Raw genomic sequence first — 21,645 nt, 5'->3', positions numbered from 1 at the left:
GGCAAACTTAATTTTTAGCTGTGACTGCACAAATCCTGTTGGTCTTCTACTAGAACAGCTACCAAAACCATCTAAAGAAAACTCTTCCCCTTGGATTACATACAAACCTCACTCAACATATCTCATTTGAAATGCAACTGAGATGTTAAGTAAACTACACCAACAGATTGAATAATGAGTTCATACATTGTTTTCTGAAGGAGTCCTTTATCCTCCAACATCTTTAGAACTTCCTGGGACTTCTCTTGGTAAAATGATTCTCCAGAATATTCATCAAAGTGCACTCCTAGACGCTGAAAAGTTCCAAGAATATCAAAGAAGGGCAACATCATTAAGATTGAGGCTAATCATTTCTTCAGTTTAAGTCAGATGATAGGTCTGTGTCACAGGTCAGATAAAGTGCAAAGATTAATTTTATTCCAGGAAATGTCACTTCATTGTTAAAAAAGGATGTTTGGATTTTCATTTAATCAATTTCTGCATTAGAATTAATCTCCCTGAGTTGAATACAGTGTTGGATATAATGTTCATGAGAAATTAGGTGTAAACCGGGTAGAACAATTAGTACAAAAATTCTGAGCTAGGTCTCCAACTTGCTGTGCTGGAGGCAAAACCAGTGGACTGCAGAGAAGTTACTTGGACATGAAACCAATCCTATTTTAAAAGGATGCTAAAAGAAATTAAAAAAAGCAGGAGCTGCTGACAAACACTACTGAGCCTACAGAAATCACCATTACTAGGAAGGCTGAGGGTACACCTAGGAGAGATAGGATGACCTTAACTGTCAAAACTGGGTGAAATGTAATAGTACAAAACCCAAGGTTTTTAACTAAGGACAACAAAGCTGTCAGTCCATCAGCTCGATACTTATTAGTTTGAATGGAATTGGGAGAGAAAGATCTAGCTGTACCAGTCATCATGTGATCAATGATGAGTGACCATCATGATGCAGCTGCATACACAGCCCAATACCCACTTATCCTAACAGGTCAGCTTTCCACTAGAATTATCAAGGTTGTGTCTCACTTAGGAGATCTTAACTTAGAGAACCTGGCATGAATCCAGTGATATGTTTCAGGGAAGAAATTAAAGCACAGCCAAGTTATCTGGATTACTGAGGAAGGAGCAGGCCACTTCTCTTTTAACTTTGCAATCAAGGATGAAAGAAGACATGACCAATTTCTACAAATACATCAAGAGGAAGGAGATGGAATAGTGCAAGTTTAAATAAAGAATAATACTAGAAGAAGGAAGTGGTATAAAACGAGTCACAAATTCTTTGGAGCTGCGAGTTAGGAAAAAAATGTCTAAGCCCATCAAAACTGGGCACCCATTCCAGAATTTCATTGCAAGAATGTGGGAAAGGAAAACACTAGCTGGTTTTCAGATGGACTCAGTTGGTTCTTGAGTAAGATTACATAGTATTAATACCAAGAGACTGGATTCAGTGACAGAAGGTGTATCTCATTCCTGTTTTCCAGATTCCTAAGATTCATTTTGTGGTCAGTGGCACAAACATCTCCGACAAAACAGTGGACACTGGCTCCATTCTTGAGACTACAGTATGCAACAGATGGCTGTATATTAGCTCAACTCAACCTGCAGGTAACTTATGCACTGATAACTATTGTAAACTCCTGCTGCTATAATTACTTACACTCAATTTAATATGCAACATACACTGCTCTGCATTATAACATTAGATCAGAAATGTGGAAACAGAGTTATCTCCTAATAAAATTTATTACATGGAAACTGTTAAATTTAGCGGGTTGTTGCTGACTTCAAAGATAAAGCAAAACTGAACAATATTTATCTAACACTGATTGGCTTTGTTGCTTAGCACCATACTCCTAGCTTCAGGGCTCTGAGAAGGGAGAATTAGACTAAGGGCCAATTACATGGACTCCATTAAATAAAATGTATCTAGGTTGTCAGCAACTAAAGTGGTGGTCTGCTTGGATGTTAAATCAACTACAGTGCTTTTTCCAAACAGAATGGGGCATAACCTGGCATATTAAGAAACATCTTCCCCACAACACTGTAAAGTTTACTGGAAAGGCAATGAATTGACAACTCTACAGCAACTTCTGTTCCCAAGTCGGTTCACTGCTTGGCAGTCTCTTCGATGAAAAGGTGCTGTGCACTGTTAATTAGATTGATGGAGTAATAGATAAAAAGAGACCATTTTACCAACAACACAGAAGAAGCAGTGGATGATTTGTACCTTATAAATTCGGATGTATTCCTCAATACTGAAGTCTCTAAATTGTTTCCAAAGTGACAATGTCTGCTCATCATGTTCCTCCAGTTTTCTAAAGAAATCCTTAGCCAGTTTTTTTGTGTTTTCATCTTCTGCTGCTTTGTTAATCTGCACATACACCTGAAATATAATGGCACTGAAAATGCTGAAGAAGTATAATCCTCTCCTCCAATAAAAATAAGCAAAGTTCTACAAGAACAATAAAAATACATTTAAAGATGACATTTGTAACGTCAAAATTTTAAAGACATGTTAAAGGAACACGTTTCCTATTTAAAGGATGAATGAGTAGTCCAAACTCAAATAGGAAAATGTGCAGCTTATCTTGAAACAAGACTAATGCCATAATTCCTTATTCTTGTCGCTATCGTCCTCTTCATAATGTTGAAACAACTGCAGCAGCAGAATATGGAAGAACTAATTTATGCATGAAAGGGAAACCATCACAGACTTTTAAATCAGAGACTTTTCTTCAGAGGACCACAAAGTTGATACTTATAACAATTGCACTGCCTAAAAATGAGATGGCAGTTGAAGCAGCAAACTCCTAGACAGACTCGATGTTTTACAAGCTCAAAAAAACCCAACCCAGTTCTAATCCAAACCCCCTTACCTACAGTACTCTACACCCATACTAATACACGCTGTCTCTCTGTGGCTGAAGTCAAGCATATGAATGTCAACATCTGACTAGACACACACATATGCACTGTCGGTTTGCTAAAAGCATTACAAACTCTTGTATTAGCCAACTTTACCTACATACAGCAAATTTGGCTCTCCTGTTCATTAACATATTCCTTTATATCTACAGGCCAAATATTCACGAGGACAATGATTTCTTGCCTTCCACACATAGCATCTTGAAAGTCTGTGGAGGAGTTTTTAAAAAGTTAAAGTACTGTGTAAAAATAATTAAATTAACTAGTGGTTACGCTATGTATTTAGACCCAAATAGTTCAATGCTGTTTAACTTTTAACTCTTTGTAACAGTTTTGATCCCCAAATCCTTGCAATCTTGATAAAAAATAATTATAAAAACTTCACTCCTGCAATGTTCAGACAATGAGTTTGCCAACAATACCTTGCTCGAATGGGTTCCACCTATTAAAAAAAAAAGCTTCCACAGCAAAACTCTTGAACTTTTCCCCTTCCTATTATGTCCCAAGATTTTCAGAGATTTTAACAGGCAGTACTGCTGACAAGCCTCAAAGATTAATGTTGGCTTAGTTCTGCCACGAAAAAGAAATTTAAAGTAGAGGGAAAATTCAGCCCTTTCCAAGAACTATGCTCCCCTTCCTCCATCAGTAGCTTCACACATTCTAACCCGCCCCCAATCTTCGATGTTATAAAGCAAAAATAATGCAAGAGGCATATTTGCATCTGACTCTTGACCAAAATGGAAGGTGCAAAGATGTTTGGAAAGGTACATTTGTCTATACATTTATTTATATAGAAACTGTGCTATGGAAATTTTCTTTTTAAACGAACTATAGGAAAGATTAATTTCACAGAACAGCAGAAAAAACACCACTTTGAAACATGTCTCTGTTTTTTATATAAACCAGGAGTACAGCTGAACAAACAGTTAAAAATTGGGAATATTTGAAAAACTAATTTGGTATCAAACAACTACTGTTTTAGAATCTTTTGCAGCTTGACTGAATACTGTTCTCTACACTTGAAGGTAATTTTTTTAAGGTCATAAAGCCTACGTGCTACTGCAATAGATGGTACTTTAAAGCTTTAGTGCAAAATTCAAGTATTCGAAATTTAAATCCTAAGAATGGACTGAAATTATAAATAAAAATTAAATAATATGCGCCAATGCACAACCACAAGAATATGATTACTTCTTGTCGTCTCTTTAAATCAGTCCTACAGCTCAAACACCTCCATGTTGAGAATCTATCAATTTTATTGAGCAGGCCTCAGGGATGAGGGAACAAGTCAACAAAATTTATCTATGTCAAAGAAGCTGGCAAACTCAGAAGGAGCTACTCTGCCACATAAACAATCTGCCCAATATGTATTCAGCTACAGAGTATCCAAGTATTCAAACACAGTTTGTTCCTTTGCCAGTAAACAGATTTATGCAAAACAGTTATCCTGTGACATACTGTCCGAACACTGGCATTAGCAATAGTTCCCATATCCAGCTCAGGGGGTGAAGCACAGCTCAGCTTTGTGATAGGAGAACACTTGACAGTACCACACAAGAACCCTGACAAAGCCCCATTGACACACGAGATCTTTCTTTTAAAGGACGAGGGCTTGAACATTAGTCATTCAGAAAATTTTGTCCACCTGTCCTCATGGTTGTTGGATTTGTGCAGGTAAGTACATAAGTCACATTCTCTTACGTACAGCACGGTTGTCAACCAAAGATCACTTACAAGTATCAAAAGATTGACAAAAACCTTTTTTGCTTATTGCACTGTATGAAACAAGAAGTGACACAGGAACTGGTAAAGAGGAAGAAATAAATAACAACTCAGATGATATTAGGCATATTTGGATGGACCAACAACCAAAACCGTATTAGTCCTGGAAAAACAAGACTTGTTAAACTACCTCAATCGTTATGGCTAACCTGGACAGTCCACTGAGTCAGTTTTGTCCCTGATACACAGAAACGCAATCTATAGCACTTGCACCATGCTGGTGGGCATGGTGGGCAACCAAGAGGGCAACCTCCTACAACAAAACAGCCTTCCCTACTGTTGAAAGGTATTTCCTGAATGCCTGTCAGCAGAAACTGCACCTTCTAATGCTCCTGGCTCTTTCACAGTCTTGGAAGAAAGAAGAGCATTCTGCAGAGCCAGAACAGTATTCTGGAAAGTGACCGTCACTCCTCCTTACCTATATATGCTAAGCCTCCATATTAGATACAAAACACTTTAAAGATACTTTTCCCCAACCACAGTGATTCGTGTATTGAGCAATGTAAATTAAATATTACTTATTCTAAAAATACTAGCAACAAGAGGATTTTTACACCATACATGTAACTTCTTTTCACAACTTTGGTAACCAACACACTACAGCATTAGATGCAAGACACCATTTCCACTGCAGTTAGCACAGTGGTCAACTATGCCCAGTTAAGATAGTTGATATTGGTCAAGCTGGCTGTGGTGGTAGCAGCAATCAATGCAACCTAAGTATCCATATGATTACCTCCCTTATGGGGCTTATTTTTCAGCCTAATGAAACCTGTCTCTGCTGCCATGGCCTAGTGAAAACTGTCTCTGCTGCCCTGGCCCAGGCTAGCACTGGTCCTTCAAGCAAGGTCATTTAAATCCAACATGAGTCTCATCATGACCCTGCAGACATACCATTCTGTACAAAATTGACAGCTAAGTTAAATGGACTGTCCTCTGAAGTCCCTAGTTGGTCTTCTCTGAACTTACCTCAAAAAGGTGTTGTAAAGGACTGGATTTTAGCTCTTCTTTGTTGCCAAAGCGTTGGAAACCAACACCCAATAAGCCTTGGATAACAATTAAATACAGAGTTAGACAACAGCCCAGAGTATATTGTTCTGTTAATTAAGTTGTTTTCATATGCAAGTCTAGTCTTAACATTGTATGTAATAAAAGAAATGCCTTACATTGTTAAACAATGTAATGGTGTACGCTACAAAAACAGATCAAAAGCTGTCCTGGTTTCGGCTGAGATAGAGTTAATTTTCTTCCTAGTAGCTGGTACAGTGCTGTGTTTTGGATTTAGTGTGAGAACAATGTTGATAACACACTGATGTTTTAGCTGTTGCTAAGCAGTGCTTATCTTAAGCCAAGGACTTTTCAGTTTCCCATGCTCTGCCAGCAAGCAGGTGTGCAAGAAGCTGGGAGGGAGCACAGCCAGGACAGCTGACCCGAACTAACCAAAGGGATATTCCATACCATAGAACGTCATGCCCAGTATATAAACTGGGGGGAGTTGGCTGGGAGGGGCGGATCACTGCTTGGGCATCGGTCAGCGGGTGGTGAGCAATTGCATTGTGCATCACTTGTCTTTTCTTGGGTGTTATTTCCTTTTTTTTTTTTTGTTATATTACTTTTCATTACAATTATTATTATAATTATTCTTAGTAGTGTATTTTATTTTACTTCAGTTATTAAACTGTTCTTATCTCAACCCACGAGTTTTACTTTTTTTTTTTTCCTGCTCCTCCCCACCCCACTAGGAGGGGGAGGGGGAAGCGGCTGCATGGTGCTTAGTTGCTGGCTGGGGTTAAACCACGACAAAAGCATAACCTGTTATTCCACTGCATGGAAAAAATCAAAACTATAATAGCTAGAAACCAGTAAGAAATACTATGCTGTTTTTCAGTTCCTCATAAATGGAATTTGTGTTTCTGGACTTGTAGAGAAAATTATCTTTTGCACAGCAATCAGCTGTAAATGAGAAGCCACAGAGTGGAAACTGACCAGCAACACAACGTGCTCAAAACTCCTTGTTTTGCTTCCTCCCTTAACAGAATTATCATTTCAAGGACAACAGAAACTGGGACACAATACAGTATTCCACATACCACTTATGCAATATTTTCAAGGGAACTTTTTGCTGCATGCTGAGAATATGCAGCTTTTTTCATGTATCCAATTTGGCGTCAGCACTTTCCAAAAGCCATCTGAAAGGGCAAGATCCAAATCCCAATTTTTCTGTCTAAATCAAAAGAGCCCATTAACTCATTCAGTAATCTAGCAATATTAACCCTGCAGCCTCTTAGATTTTCTGAGGCTGCTTTTAAGACCATCTCATTCCTCTGAGGTGACAAGGACCAGGACTGATGTGAAGAAAGCATCTGAGGAATAGGTATGCAGGTACTCCTTTGAAAGCCCTCTGCAACTAAACAAATAGCACTGTCTCAAGAACTTCCCTCTTGGAAACACCGAGTGCAAGAGAAGCCACGGCAGATTTAGGTAAGAAAAACAAGTTAGGGTTTAGGAAATAAAATGAGTCTATTGAAAGTGAGTTTCTTTAAGCACAGCTTGTTCTATGAGCAATCGGAGCTTGATTTCCTAATGATCTCTCTTAGATATTAGCATACCTACACGTTCCACTTTTCAATGCTGGCTTCACACTCCAACCCCCAGCAAGACTCCCAGCTTTTTTTCAACCCAAACACATCCTTTCACACGTTTCTGTCTTCAAACTGTCCCCAGCCCTTGTTATACTCACCAGTTATTGGCAAGATGCAGCATGTGTTGGGACTGATTCTGACTTAGATGTGCTGACTGGTTAGCCGGCAGGCTAAACGCAGAAGTTAACTTTCTCTCCCAGAGGGCACTACATTGTATTTCTATCCCTACTTGGCTGCCAACTGCCATAATACCAAAGGAAATTTGTTCTCTTGGAGACATTTTTCTTTGTCAGATCTGGCTGAAGTTAGCCAATGGGTTCAAAATTTATTAGGAGCAGAGTGACAGGAAGACAGATGGACAGACAGTGTGACTGCATAAGCTTTGTTACCTTAAGAAACCTGCCCCAAAACTGCCTAGAGGTTGAGGACTTCTCTGCCACGTTTCAGCAAAATATGTTTTCATTTATTACGTTTTAAAGCCTCTGACAATAGCAGTTATAGTAGAAATGCTGACAGATTGTTAATTATAGCACTGCTTCTGGGAAAGGACCATTATAATAATATTTCTATGCTATAATTCTGTGAAGCATGACTATATTACTTGTTATAAAATCTGCCATATAGTTGAGCTGAGCCAGCCCAAATAAAGAGGGGAGCACCCATTTTGAAAGAAACAGTTTGAACTACTAGGTCTAAAGCATGATTCTAACAGTTGTGTGCTGGACAACATGTACACATGTAAATAACAGGCATTGTGATCTTTATACCTTCAGGAAACTTTGTATTAAAATATATAAAATTCCTGATACTCAGACTTAGGAGTACAATTTAGTATCTTCAAAGACAGAGTGAATGAGGTCAGCTCAGAAGCCCTTTAACCACATTGCATTTCATTGCTTAATTGTCATTGCCACATTCATTATACAATAGCATAGTGACAAAATTATGTCTAAGGGGCAAAAATGAATGAAATATGCAATGACGAAATTTATTGAATTTTAGGTGAACTTATTCTGTATTCAATTCCTATGAAACAAATCCTAAGCGAAGCAAAGCTCTGCTATAAACTGTTTGATCAGAAACAGGATCAAGAAAGACGAGCTGCAGAGGAAATCATTTAACAAAGGAAAAAAATATTCTATTACTGCTCTCACAGCCATAAGAATGTTTTGTTCAACTGTCCAAAACCCAGGAATTTACTCTATAAGGAGAATGTGTAGAACTGAATATATTTTAGTTATGTTATCTACACTGCTGAATCTGAATACATAAGTGGAATAGAAGTAGGGTATTTATGCTAAGTTTTTAACCCAGCTCTGTTCATAAAGTTGATTCACTGATGTCCCCACGAACAGCGGTACCAGCGCTACTGAAGGGGCAGCATAAGGGCTGGGATAAGCAAAAGTGACCGCTTAATAGATACTGCGCTTTGTGTTTTCCATTTAAAAATAAATACACAGACACTGTTTTCAGAACCTACTGCAAAAGATGTGGGGGAGTTTTATAGTTTTCACAGGTGTACGAGCTTTCAAGATCGAGGAAGTGGGCATGACTGCCTTTTTTTAAAGACCTAAAAATACGTCAAAAACAGCTTTTGGGGGGAAATTAGAAAAGGAGAGGAGAATATGGACCAATTTAAAATGCAAGATTAACAACAGAAATCAACAAAGTTGTGAATCCTATGGATGGGTCAACTGCCATATAAGAGGGATATTTACAGATCCAACAATCAGACATAAATGATCTCTGGTCAGAGAATAACTATCAAGCCATGCTAGGCTGCACATGAGAGGATTTTTCAGTCCTCACTTATCTGATGGACATTTCAGAAGAGGTAGGAGTGTGTATGTGTGTGCATGCAAACGCACATGCATGCAAGATCGATAGTCTTCTAGGGCCTATTCACTTGCACATTCTCCACCTACACACCTCTCTTTTCCTACATTTTAAAGGGAAACTGAATATTTTTGGAGAAGTGTTGGAATATCTTCAAAGATACAAACTCTCTGGGCCTCAACCTGCCAAAATGCAGTTGCTGTGGAAGTTAATTATGCTCCATGAATAATGAGCTAGTTTCCAGAGGGAACAACAAAAACAGATAAAGAAAACACACAAACACACACACAGACAACCAAATACAAAATATACATTTTGTTACAATTATTCTATGGTTGTGCATACAGGTGTGGCATAGGTAAATTAGCAACTCTTACTCTTCCACAACTGTTACACATGCAAAATCTGAACAAGGAAGACAGTAGCACAGTAGACATGCAACAGCTATGGTAACATATACGCATTTTGTCTGGAGGCAGCAAGAGAAGTCTGTTCAGCTATGAGAGCTCCAAAGGTATAACCAGCACACTCAGAAAATATTTATACTGCCCTTTAAAAATAAACCCCAAATTACACATACATAATCTGAGAGGGGAGCTACTGAGGGACAGAGGGACTGCTGGGTAAATTTCCTCCTGTTATTTCTTGTACAGTAGTATAGGTCATACTGCTGATGAATCAGTCTGGATTATTTTGTTCATATTTTAAGGAGATTAACTACACATTACATGCATGGAAACACAATATTACTCTTTATGAGCCCAGAGTGAATCCAATGGGCCTGCAAAAACTGAAGCTGGAAACCTAGACCATATTATACAGTAGAAAAGGGAACAGGAGAAACAAATATTAAAACATACCAAACTGCATGCCCCAGTCACCAAGGTAATTTATTCTTATTACTTCATGCCCCAGTGCAGCTTTGAGATTTGCTATAAAATTCCCTGGTAAGGAAACAAAATTGGTATTATTATTCAGTTGTAGCTAGTCTCTCATCCCAACAAAACAGTTTTCTGTTTTTGTATGATCTGTATTCAAAATGAAGAGGAAAAGCAATCAGATGAACTACTGCACAGAATTTGCTAAAATACTTCACAACTAAAAGCAATAGTATTCTGAGCAGGAAAAGAAAGGCTGTGCATTTGAAAGGTGCCATAAAGTGTCTCATACAACAGTGATAAAAACATACACGTGTATGTGCATGCACATACTGCAAAGTATATGAACACGAAAAACACTTTTTAAAGTCTTCTTGTGTTCTCACAAATATGTGGCAGTGTACATAATTCCCGTCAGAGTCAGGCAACCTCATACCAGGAGGTTAAGCAAGTACTCAAAATTCACAAACTGCTGTGAACTGTGACATTAAATAGAGAACATCAAGTCCTGAATCTCTATACACTGCTGGAGCAGTACTGAGCTCTGCACTTAACACACTACGTGTCTGATATGCTCCACACTTACTGTATCACATAAGCACATCTTGGTTCTAACTGTTATTACAACAAAAACCCTTTGTCTTTCTCCTGAGCTTAGCTACAACCATAGAATTACAAAGAAGAAATACCTGCATTCTTTCCTCTATTTTCCTGTGCTTCAAGGGTACCTTTTAGTGACAATACTGATGTAAAAGGATGCAGAAAGCTTTCTCTTCTTCTGTTATTGTAACACCATATTATAGCTTGTAATTACTTTCAATTCCATTCTCTGTAGTCAATTCATTCTCTTACTATTGGACAAACATTGATCTACAGAATTATTTTTGAAAGTGTTTTTTTTCTACAGCAAAGGGTCCAGAAATGGAACATAAAGAGCTCAAAATATGTAATTTCACTCAACTATCAGTTCATGAAGAGGCAGAATTATTAACTTTATGTAATTAATAATTATACATGATACATTAAATAATTAAAAACTAATACATTATTAGCTGCACAGATGCTGTAGGATCTTCTGCTAATAACCTACTAGTTTTTATTGTGAGAGAGGGAAAGGAGGGAGAAATAATGTTTTCCATATGCCATTAGAGTACTGCACAATAAACTTATTAATTATTCCATTACAAATTACAGCAACTGTGTTAGTAATACTGGCATAAAGTAATTAATAATTACCAATTACAATTAAGTAATTACTTTACATGTTAACATAGCTTAACATAAGCTTTTTGCAAGACAGCCACCAAGACATAACTATCTGACTGCTCTGCAGTCCAGTGCAAATTAGAAATTTAAAATTCAAAGGACTCCCATAACACCTCAATGAAAACTGCCCTGGGTGTCTTTATAGAACATTTTTAAACTACTTCATTTAATTTTCACAGTCATAAAACTATATTACATGTCACTTAATAAATCTGCCAGCAACACACCACGCTCTTTTCTTCACTGCATAATGAGCAAAAGGTTTTTAATTAGCGAGTGTTAGCAGTGTTCCCCTGTCAAGTGAAACAGGAAGACAAAGAAGCCCTTTTAGGAGGCAGTTAAATGCATACTTACCTACTATTGTGGAACGCAAATGTCCTATGTGAAACTTTTTGGCAATATTAGGGGAGCTGTAACAAATTTTCAAATATAATGTTTGTTCAGTGTACAAGACTGCCAGATCACCAAATCAAAAGAATTCAACTCATACATATAGCAGAAGAACTGAAATAAAACCACCACTTTCAATTTTCCCTTAAAATTCCCTGATTAGCTTCTGTTCTAGACAGCAAATTTTCCTATGCAACCAGCTTTTCCTCCAATATCAGTTAACAGCCAGCGTTACAGGGAAAAAGAAACCGCAAACAATCCCATAAAAAAGAACCTCCCCAAACCCAACTATACTAGTGACAAAGGACTTACACTACCTGCTCACTTTTTACATGTTTTGGACATATGGATCATTCTCCTCATACCTTTATTAGAGATAAATCTGATACCAGGATAGGGGACCTTGTGTACAAGAATCAGTAACTAAAATCACATCTTCCTCTACCAACAATGGCCCCCCCCAATTGTTTGCCCCTGATAATAAAATGGAAGTTCAGCTATGAAAATTCACCCTCCAAATTAAAGCCAAGTGCTTACTTTCTGTGACTATGGAAGCCTGCAGAGGGAGTATAAGTGAACAAAAATACTTATACATAAGGAGATCTGAGTCAGCCACTTTTAATTCCATGAGCAGGTGACCATAAACAAAATTGCAGTGGACAGAAATTTTGGGGCCAGCAATTGAGAAGATTTAGCAAGACAAATGCCTGGCTGCTTTAGCAAATCAGGGAGGAACGTATTAAGGTGAAAAAAGAAATGGGTTAGTGGCTGAAAAGTCAGATCATGTTTCTTGATAACAAAATAAAAGAAGCCTACTTAAAAACTGAATGCTATTATGCACTAAATGAGAATATTCTTAGCGGAGGGCAGTGTGAGGTGTGAACTTTTTAAATACCAAAAATATATTCTGGGAAAAAAGCCTCAATTCCCTAACTGTAACTTATATTCTACTTAGCAAATATATCGGAGTATCAAATACAGCTGAATATAATACCCTAAATATGGCTTAACTTCACAGGCATCATACATTACAGCAATGAATATCAATCAGCAAAATATAATCAGCAGACAAGGCAATTTTCTCAAAGGACTCATCACATGTGCTTACCTGAACTCAATCACTGCCTTTTGTCTAGGCACTGTAGAGAAAAGTTCACTTTTTACTCCATACTCTGAGCCATCTTTCAACACCTGCTGCAACACAGTCTAAACCACAAGGAAGATTAAAAAAAAAAAAAGGAAAATACGTTTCAACAACAGAAAACATGATCAGGAAAACTGTTTACCAATCACACAAGAGACTGATCCCACAGCCTTTATTCACATTAGCAATTAGATGGCTAGTCTGCCAAGCAAACAAAATCTCATATGCAGATGAAAATGCCATTAACTTTTGAAAGCCGTATCTGATCAATTAAAAAAGAGAAATTACAGGCAGAGTTTTGGTGAAAATCAAGGCTGACTTTGGTGAAAACTTAAAAGGAAGTGGAAAGCCTAGTTTTCACTAAAATCATTGCTTAGTTACATAAAATGAAAGGGCAAGAGAGTAACCTAGGGGTAACTGATGGACAGGAAAGGAAACTCAGTCTAAGCACATGGGTAGAACAGTGACCTCACGTAAAATGAGGGAGTTCTCATGCAAATAGGAGTGTTACCGTATGCTAATCAGGACCCTCATCTATCCTAATTCAAGTAACACATTTTAAAATAAAGAGTACCTTGTAGAACTAGACCATAGATTTGGATGAAAAAGTAGGAGAGCTCATGAGCAGTAGACTTCACTAGAGAATTTACCTCATTGTGCAGCCAAATGTTCTCAGTGGGTTTTTTATTATTTTTAATTAATTAAAAAAAGCTACACAGCATACCTCTGAGCCTCCTCAAAAGCATCCTGTTCCCATGAATACATCTTATCTAGGCTCACTTTGAGGCATTTGGCCATTTCTCTGAAATTCCTAGGAGTCCTGTCCTATATCCAAGGGTTTTGTCAAGGTTTCATATACAGGGGACACCCGCTGCGCACAGCACAGCCAGATCACGTAGGTCCAGCCCTCTGGGACACATCAGACTTCCCACACACTCCTTGTGACTGAGGGCCTACAAGAAATCGAATGAGCTCTAACTGCATGAGCATTACCACACATATGCAGGTCACCTGAATAGCACATGAACCCATTTCTTCCGCTTCAGGAAATCTCACACAGAAGTACGGGAGTTCCAGTCTTCATGATTATCACTAAAGCCAATTTAAGAGACAAAACAACTACTACAGAATCCTCTCCATCACTTCACTGCAGGTAGACTGCAACGAAAGCTCATGGAAGATTTGGTCATTCATAACTCTAACAGCATATTTAAACATCAACCAGTGCTTTAAGTGACAGAGACAAAAGAGGCTTAGCTATTTCTAATTTCGGCTGTATAAATTTAAACTGCTTCCATTGTTAATCCTAGAACATGAGGCAGATTAATGTTTCTACCTTTGTTCCAGTTAGTTTACATCACTGTCCACTGTATTTCTTCATTAATCCTGTTTAGGAATAGTATCTGCCTAATGTTCTTTTCCTTTCCTGTTGGAAGAGAGCACGTATATACATGGGGAAGCAGAAAAACAGGAGACACTTGCCTCCTCAGAATTTAAGCCTCCTCAGAACTACTGAGTCACTTCAACTTAAGTCTCTAACAGGAAGCGGAAAAACTAATACATTCACATTCTACTAAAACTGCTAGGTTTTTCTAGGCACCAAAAGTCAGCGTGCTTTCTGCTCCTTTAGTGCCAAAGAAATCCAACTATTCAACCCTCCTGTGTCCAAACACCCCTTCTTCCCTTCCCCCACCTGCAAGTCTGTAAGGACACTGTGAATGGTCCCTACAAAAGTGTGTCTACTTTGAAAGTATGGAGACTGTGTAAAATGCCTTAAAATATTTCCTCAACAGCTTGAACACAGTTGTGGGAAGAGGAATCCTATGCTGACTATATTATCAGTAATGCATTCATACAGCAAGGTAAGTCCCTGTACTTACCCTACATACTTCAGTTTGTCACACAAATGCCAATACACTACAAAACCGAATATATGAAGCTATATGTATTGGACAAACTTCCTGAAGATAATAGAGGCCTTTAACAACGTGAACGAAAGTGGAACTCTCACTTCATTCAGTGGAAACTTTTCTTTTTTTCCCCTCCAAAAAGTACTTTAAAATTCTTCTGCAATAGATACTGAATAAATTTTGAAAAAAAAGGAACAGTGCCTGTAGAAAAAACTTTTAATTCTGTTCTTATTACGGCACCTAAGAAGGGAAGCTAGACACACACAGAAATCGTCAAATTTACCCATAGACCTATTCTCCTTATCAGTGAAAGTTACAGCTAGGTTTTATCTCCTCCTCTCTCCTCAGTGACATAATGCAAAATTACACGTCCTAATTCCACATTTTTTCCAGCAAAGCTCTACTAGGCCAGACACATAGTTTTGCTCGAATCATTAAACTGCCTAGAATCCCTACAGATAAAGCACCTCGTGAAATCCTGTCCATGAATAAAATTTACCACTGAAACTACTCTTTCACTGAATAGTCAGCTGCTATGTTCTTATCAAGATGGATTGATTATAAATAGCTAATGAAAAATTAAAGGGATAAAGCAACTGATTGATAGGCATGCCTAAGCATTAGCAATTCACAAGAAGAAAGGGTCTTACCATTCAGGAAAAGAGGACTACAAGCCTAAGTGACTCAGTGGAAGTCCTGAAGGGAAGAGGGCTTCACCAGTATTAGGTAAGACCTGATTTCTTGCCCTTAATTCACATGTGGTTAGTTTTCTAAGACCACAATATCATTTTCCACAAGAGTTGCTAAGCTTATAGATTAAGGCCATGAACAACACCACAATGTAGCTTGCTCCACAAGTTAGTTGAACTGGCTTAGCAAAGCTTTCATTCAGTCCCCAGTCTAACAGTATCAGCCATCCACTTACCTTTATGAAGCTCTTGCAAACAATCTAGAGTACAACTAACACACTACTCTTATAGACCGAACGGTATCTTCCTTTCATTAAGTTACTGGTTTAACAAATGAAGCTTTTGATTTCAGTCAGGCATTGGACTTTGAGGAATACATCTTCCTTTTTTTTTTTTTTTTTTTTTTTTTTTTTTTTTAGCCAAGTATGTAATGATAGATCTGCTATCAAATACTTTTATTTCAGGTATCGTTTCATCATCCTTTTCTGTTTTAAACAAGAGTCTTTACATGCAAGATCAAAACTTCTGAGTTGTCTACTGTAGAAACTCAAAGCAGAAGCCAAGCCTGCCTTTTAAAGCAGAGAGAGGAAAAGGAGGAGTTATGACTTTCAGTGAATAGTAGATACATTGGTTCCTCATAAGGATAAACTTTTGTGAGCCTCATTCCAAGTTCTAGGCCTACATAACAAATCAGCAACAGGGACACTTGTAGAGAACGTACGAAAGACAGTTTTACATAGAAAATACCTTTCTAAGACAACAGTAAGTATTCTATAGTTTTATAGAGGAATTTATTTTTACCTGAAATATAGTACTCACCTTTGCTAATAATTCCCTGTTTATCGTGAAGTTCACTGTTCCTGGACCAGCGCTGATTTCACTCACTACAGCATCACATTTTAACTAAAAGAACAAAATGAAACAGAAACTCTACATGAAAACAGGTAAACTGGAAAACTGTAATTCAATCCACTATAAATATTGATTTAGTCCACTATAAACATTAAATGTTATTTATTGGTTTGAAGCAATCACAAATGGATCATTTAATCAATCCTGTTGGAAAAGGGATGATTTTATTCTTTCCAATCCACGCTTGACAGCTCTCAATGTAACTCAGCGTGAAATGTCACACATATGTTTTACTTCAGCCCCTGCATGTCTGTGTTCTATTTTGACTGGGAGCAGTAATTGATCTCTTTGTACACACAAAAGCTGAGATACATTTGACAACTTACACAGTACCCGACAGCACTTGGGGGGAAAAAAAAAAAAAAGAAAAAAAATCAAGATCAATGTCTTAAAGAAAACCTGAGACAGAAGTTTTGGACTGCTGTTTCCTGAAGTTTCTGACTTTAATGACAATGTTCTGCAGTATCCAGTGATACAAAATAAAGATGTTAAAGGCCAATTTATTAAAAATTTCATTTATAATTTCCATAAGGCACATGTTTTGAAAATTCTGAGCCCATAAGGAATATTTGGGCACCCAACCCCTAATGTCAACCTCCTCTTTACACAAATTTTGGTCTCTTCGCAGGCTGAGAGTTTTGGATCTCAACCTGTCAGGTTTGAGAGTTTCTTATTAAACTAGCTGTCTTTCATAGCCAAGAAATTGTTTTGGTTTTTTTTAAAAAAAAAAAAAAAAAAGAGGGATGGAAAGCATATAAAAGATGACACAGTCACTTCATCACTTGGTTAATATCTTTGAGAAAGGCAAGCTATACATTCCTACTGAAGCTCATCAGCATGAAGAAGAAATTCTACTGCCATGCTAGGTCTCCAGCTTAAAACAGTAACTTAACCAGGAGATGAAATCATGGTTAACCTTGAAGTTCTTTAACCTTCACAAGCTCCAATAACAACAAATTCCAATGTTTATTCACAAGCTACATGAAAAATATTTCTTGTATTGACTCTGAATTTCCCACCTTATCATTTTACAAAAGGTCTTTTTTACTTACGGAGCAGAGAGAAAACAGAAATTCCCACTGGACTTTCTCCATACTACTTGTTCTGCTAAACATTTTCTACGTAATCTGTCATCTCAGTGGTTTTTATCTCTCTTTAATATGAGTGCTCACCTGGCCTCTCCATAGCTTTAACAACCTCTCCTCCAAGTGCCCTGTGGTTCTTTAGTAACCATATCTTCCCGTGCCTAAGGCTTGGACCAGAATGCCACTATGCTGTACAGAGGCATAAAAGCCCCACAACACAATGTCCCCTCCACGAACAACTAACAATCCAAAGATGAAACAAGAATCAGCCAGCCAGATGAAATCAAAAGCCCATGGAAACGAGACAGTTCTGACCTTTCTGACAGACAATTCTCAGCACATCAGAGCACATTATGTTTCATTTAGTATCACGTTGCCTTAGTATTTAGGCTATTTTAGTCAATGAGAAAAATTTCCATCTCTTCTGCCTAACCTAAATATCTGTATTTCAAATATTGTGACCTATTTCCTCAGAAGTGACTAAGAACATACTGTTGAACCTTGAGGCACTCCATCAACTGTTTATCATGACAAAAACTGGTAACTGCCTACATTTTTCTGTCTCTCTGATAGTTTTTGATATGTGGTTATATTTTGCTAATTTCTACACTGCTTACCTTCTTTGTGGATGACATGACCAGCCTAAACAAATTATACTAAATGCATCTCCTTTATTCACTACCCAACAAAAACCATTCCTAAGACATTAATGGAATTTTTTTTCCTTTGTCTAACCGGCGTGGTCTATTCAGTTTTGGGGCTTATATTGATGGTCTGTTCTTCTTTACTGTTACAACTGCTCTTCCATGTAAAGATGTAGGGCTAAGTGTCCCAGGTTTATTTAATGAGCCACAAACAATAAAGGAGAGAGATAATTTGCAGCTTTCTAAACATTGGGAACAGCAGCTGTTTTTAAAGTGACAGACTAGACACAAGGAAAAAAACTGTTACTGTGACGTTACAGTCATCGGAACAGATTGCCCAGGGAGGCTGTCAAATCCTTGGAGGCTTTCAGTACCTGATGGGATTTCAGAAGTCCTCAGCAACCTCATCCAAAAACCCTCAACAACCTGCACCGAGGAGGAGATGAGAACAGATAACTTCCTGAGGTCCTTTCCAACCTGAATTATTTTATGGTTCTAGATCATCTTTAAGTTGTTTCAGGACTTTCGGTTGTACATCTGTGCACCATCAGTTCTTCTTCCACCTGAGTCAGAAAATTCATCTGTTACAAGAATGGGTCCAAGATACAGATCTCTTCAACATCTCAGCAGTGAAGAATGGCATGGAGAAATAGTTTAGCTTCTCAATAGTATTACAACTGCTTTTACTTGTCCTTTTTAACTGCTGATCATACAGCAACCCAACTGATCCCTTCTCAAGCTTGCTCTTTCTAATGCAGATGAAGAATCGTTTACACTTTCATTATGTGATCTAGCTCCTCTTTGCAACTAACTTTGCCACAATTTCCTAGTTTATACTCCTCTGCATTGGCATCAGCAACACATTTTTAAATTGTAAATTTTTTTTTTCAGCTCAAATGATCCCTCAAACCTCAGCATCACCTTTCTGATCCCACTTTTGTTCAACTTGATGCACGGCAACTTCTCGAAATTTTTATTTCCTTCCCTTCCTTCAAGGTTTATGTCACTTCTGTAGACCTTGTTTTGCATGCTGCTTCTTTTTTATGCTGTAGTTAGTCTTAACACCTCAGCTACTGCCATTTCCCAGACTAACACACCTGAAAAAATTGCTGTTCTAAGAAACCTCAATTTCAAGCAGTTAAGGATTTGAAAGTCTGGCTTGTTTGTCCCACAGGCTAAATTTATCCATTGCCATTCTAGTGCTGGATTTTGCAGCCGTCGGTTTTCCAAGCCACTGCATACTCAATTTCTTCCTCAAGTGCTGGGCAACAGTACAGACCATGGCATACCCTTTAGATACCTTCCTAACTTCACAAATATTATTTACTTTCAAACTATTTTAAAACAATCATTTCATAAGAACCTTAACTAAAATTGCTTCTCCAATTCCCTGTGAAGATTCTGTGTATAATTACACTAGGTGCAGTCATTAAACTACTGTGACCCAAACAGATGCTTGGAGAAAGAATACTATTTACCTTATGATGCCTGTTACACCTCTAGTCTGTAAGTTCGTTATTGCATAAATATATGATTAATGCATTAGCATACCCTTTCAGCTAGCCTCTCAGCTTGAAGATTAAGGACTTGTGCTAAGCAATCACTAGAACTGTCTTCTGTTACTGATGCAATGGAAAGCTGGAAATCAGCAACACGCCTGAAAAAAAGAACATATGAAAATCAGAAAAAAAACCTGTTGAAATGATGGGTATATTTGGCAGATCCAAGCTGACTCTGCATATGACAAGTCTAATTGCCAAGCGTAACCCAGTCAGAGATACCTGAAAGTTCACTATGTTTAGAAAGCTGCAATAGAAGGCCAAGTATTACCTTTGCTCTAATACAATTAGAAAGTAGATATGGTGAGAACACCACTTCAGAATAAACGAAAATTATGCTCATGAATAAATGTAATTTACTTGCTAACATCATTATAACTCTCAAGCAGGACACTGAAAAAAATCCGTGATAACTTCACATTGGTTCTAAGCAGTTTCACATTCAGATCATTAATGCTGAAACATTTGCCATTCAAGCACTGACTATAATTTGTACAGCTTTTTAAGCACTTATATTTGTTTTGAGCTTGCTTGAAAAAATAGAGTGATTTAATTAGATTTAGGTATCTTCTTATAATTGGATTGGTATTATTAGCTTAGGTTTGCTTTTTTCTGTATTTCTTTTTCCCTAAAGTCCTGTTAAGCTCTTGCAATAATAAGCACAACAGAAAATAATAAAACATGAGATAACTTTGTAAGATAAAATGTAAACACTACCGTTTTTTGGAGACAGGAACTGCAGATATGGACTTTATTAAATTTTCTGGTGGCAGGTCCAAAACCTTTGAAAGCTGTATTTGACATAAAGAACAAAGTGTCTTAAGCAAAGAAGATCCAGGAAAAACACTGCTCCCTGTTTAAATACTTGTGGGGGATGCATCATTTATGTCTGAAAGCAAATTTCAACCCAGGTAGAAAAGCAAGTATTAACTATTATAAGCAATACAAAAAAATATGCAATACAAACCCAAGAAACGTTAAAGGAGCCTTAGAAAAAGCAAGACAAAACACCACGTATAGCCTTTTTTTTTTTTTCCTTCTTTCCCCCCACGAAGAATGCCATCAAGCCCTCGCATGCCTTTATCGACTTATCTAATCGCTACACCTCACTTAGCTTATCCCGCGGCTAGTCAGCCGGGGGGGGGGGGGGGGGGGGCCCACACCATGCGAGGGCCGCGCTAGCAAGCTACGAAATGGCTGGCTTCCCGCCAAGATGAAGACTCCCCTGATTAACTGCTCACGGGCTTCAGCCTGCGGGGAGGGGGAACCTGCACACCTGGCGCGGGGCTGGCGGTGTAAGGGACCGTAAGGGGACCGCGGGGACCGTGCTGCCGTCAGACCTCCCGCCAAGGGCCGGGCGGGGGAGGGGCACCCCTCACTTGCCGCCCCGCGCGGGCCACCAGCCGCCGCCGCGCCCGCGCGCAGGGGAGGGGGGCGGGCCCGCGGGAGACGCTCGAGCGCGCCCACGCCCGACCGCCAAAGAGGGGCGGGACAGGGAAGCCCGCGCCGAGCCCCTTGGCAACGGGTCGGACCCACTGTTAGACGCCCGGAGAGGGGGGGGGGGTGTCTGAGTGAGGGAGCGAAGGGGACGTCCCGGTTATGGCGCGCCCCTCCTCCGCGCAGGCTGCGGGAGGGAGCGGCGTACCTGGGAAGCGATGCTCCTCCGAAAGGAACAGGCTGCCATGGCTGCGCGGCCAGGCGGAAGGTCGCTGCCGCCCCTTCCCCCCACCTCTCCTTTCCGCCCGCCCAGGGGCGGGCAGGGTCGTACCATTCTCAGGACGGGGGTGGGAGGGGGAGGAAGAGCCCGTTCACCCCGCTTTGCGCAGAGGAGGTGCGCAGAGGTAGAGGGCTGTCCTACTGTGCAGGGGAAGGGGGGGAGAGCGGCGAAGCGAGCACGCCAGGCCGCAGCGTTTCACGGACAAGCAGCGAGCCGGGCGGCGTTCGCGGAGTGCGCGTGCGCCGCGGGTCGGCGCCGGCCTGCGC

The 21,645-nt window shown here is 39.0% G+C and overlaps 1 protein-coding gene across 3 annotated transcripts in view; it reads right to left on the bottom strand.

Moving 5' to 3' along the window:
• The window catches only part of RARS2 (arginyl-tRNA synthetase 2, mitochondrial), a 41,524-nt gene extending 20,178 nt beyond the window's left edge, over positions 1-21,346 (bottom strand). Inside the window, exons 1-10 of one of the 3 annotated variants that reach the window (XM_050893675.1) lie at positions 21,308-21,346; positions 20,380-20,453; positions 19,655-19,760; positions 16,282-16,365; positions 12,828-12,925; positions 11,684-11,739; positions 10,046-10,129; positions 5,677-5,753; positions 2,228-2,383; positions 187-293 (exon numbers count right to left, since the gene is read on the bottom strand). In XM_050893675.1, the coding sequence (XP_050749632.1) occupies positions 187-293; positions 2,228-2,383; positions 5,677-5,753; positions 10,046-10,129; positions 11,684-11,739; positions 12,828-12,925; positions 16,282-16,365; positions 19,655-19,760; positions 20,380-20,453; positions 21,308-21,346 (881 nt within the window). The other 2 variants (XM_050893677.1, XM_050893676.1) reach the window with 2 other exon arrangements.
• Positions 21,347-21,645: the final 299 nt, after the last annotated feature.

The sequence above is a fragment of the Gymnogyps californianus genome, chromosome 3 (assembly GCF_018139145.2).
Source record: "Gymnogyps californianus isolate 813 chromosome 3, ASM1813914v2, whole genome shotgun sequence".
In the NCBI taxonomy this organism is placed as follows: domain Eukaryota; kingdom Metazoa; phylum Chordata; class Aves; order Accipitriformes; family Cathartidae; genus Gymnogyps; species Gymnogyps californianus.
The sequence above is the reverse complement of the archived record's forward strand: the minus strand, read 5'-3'. Positions and strand labels throughout refer to the sequence as shown.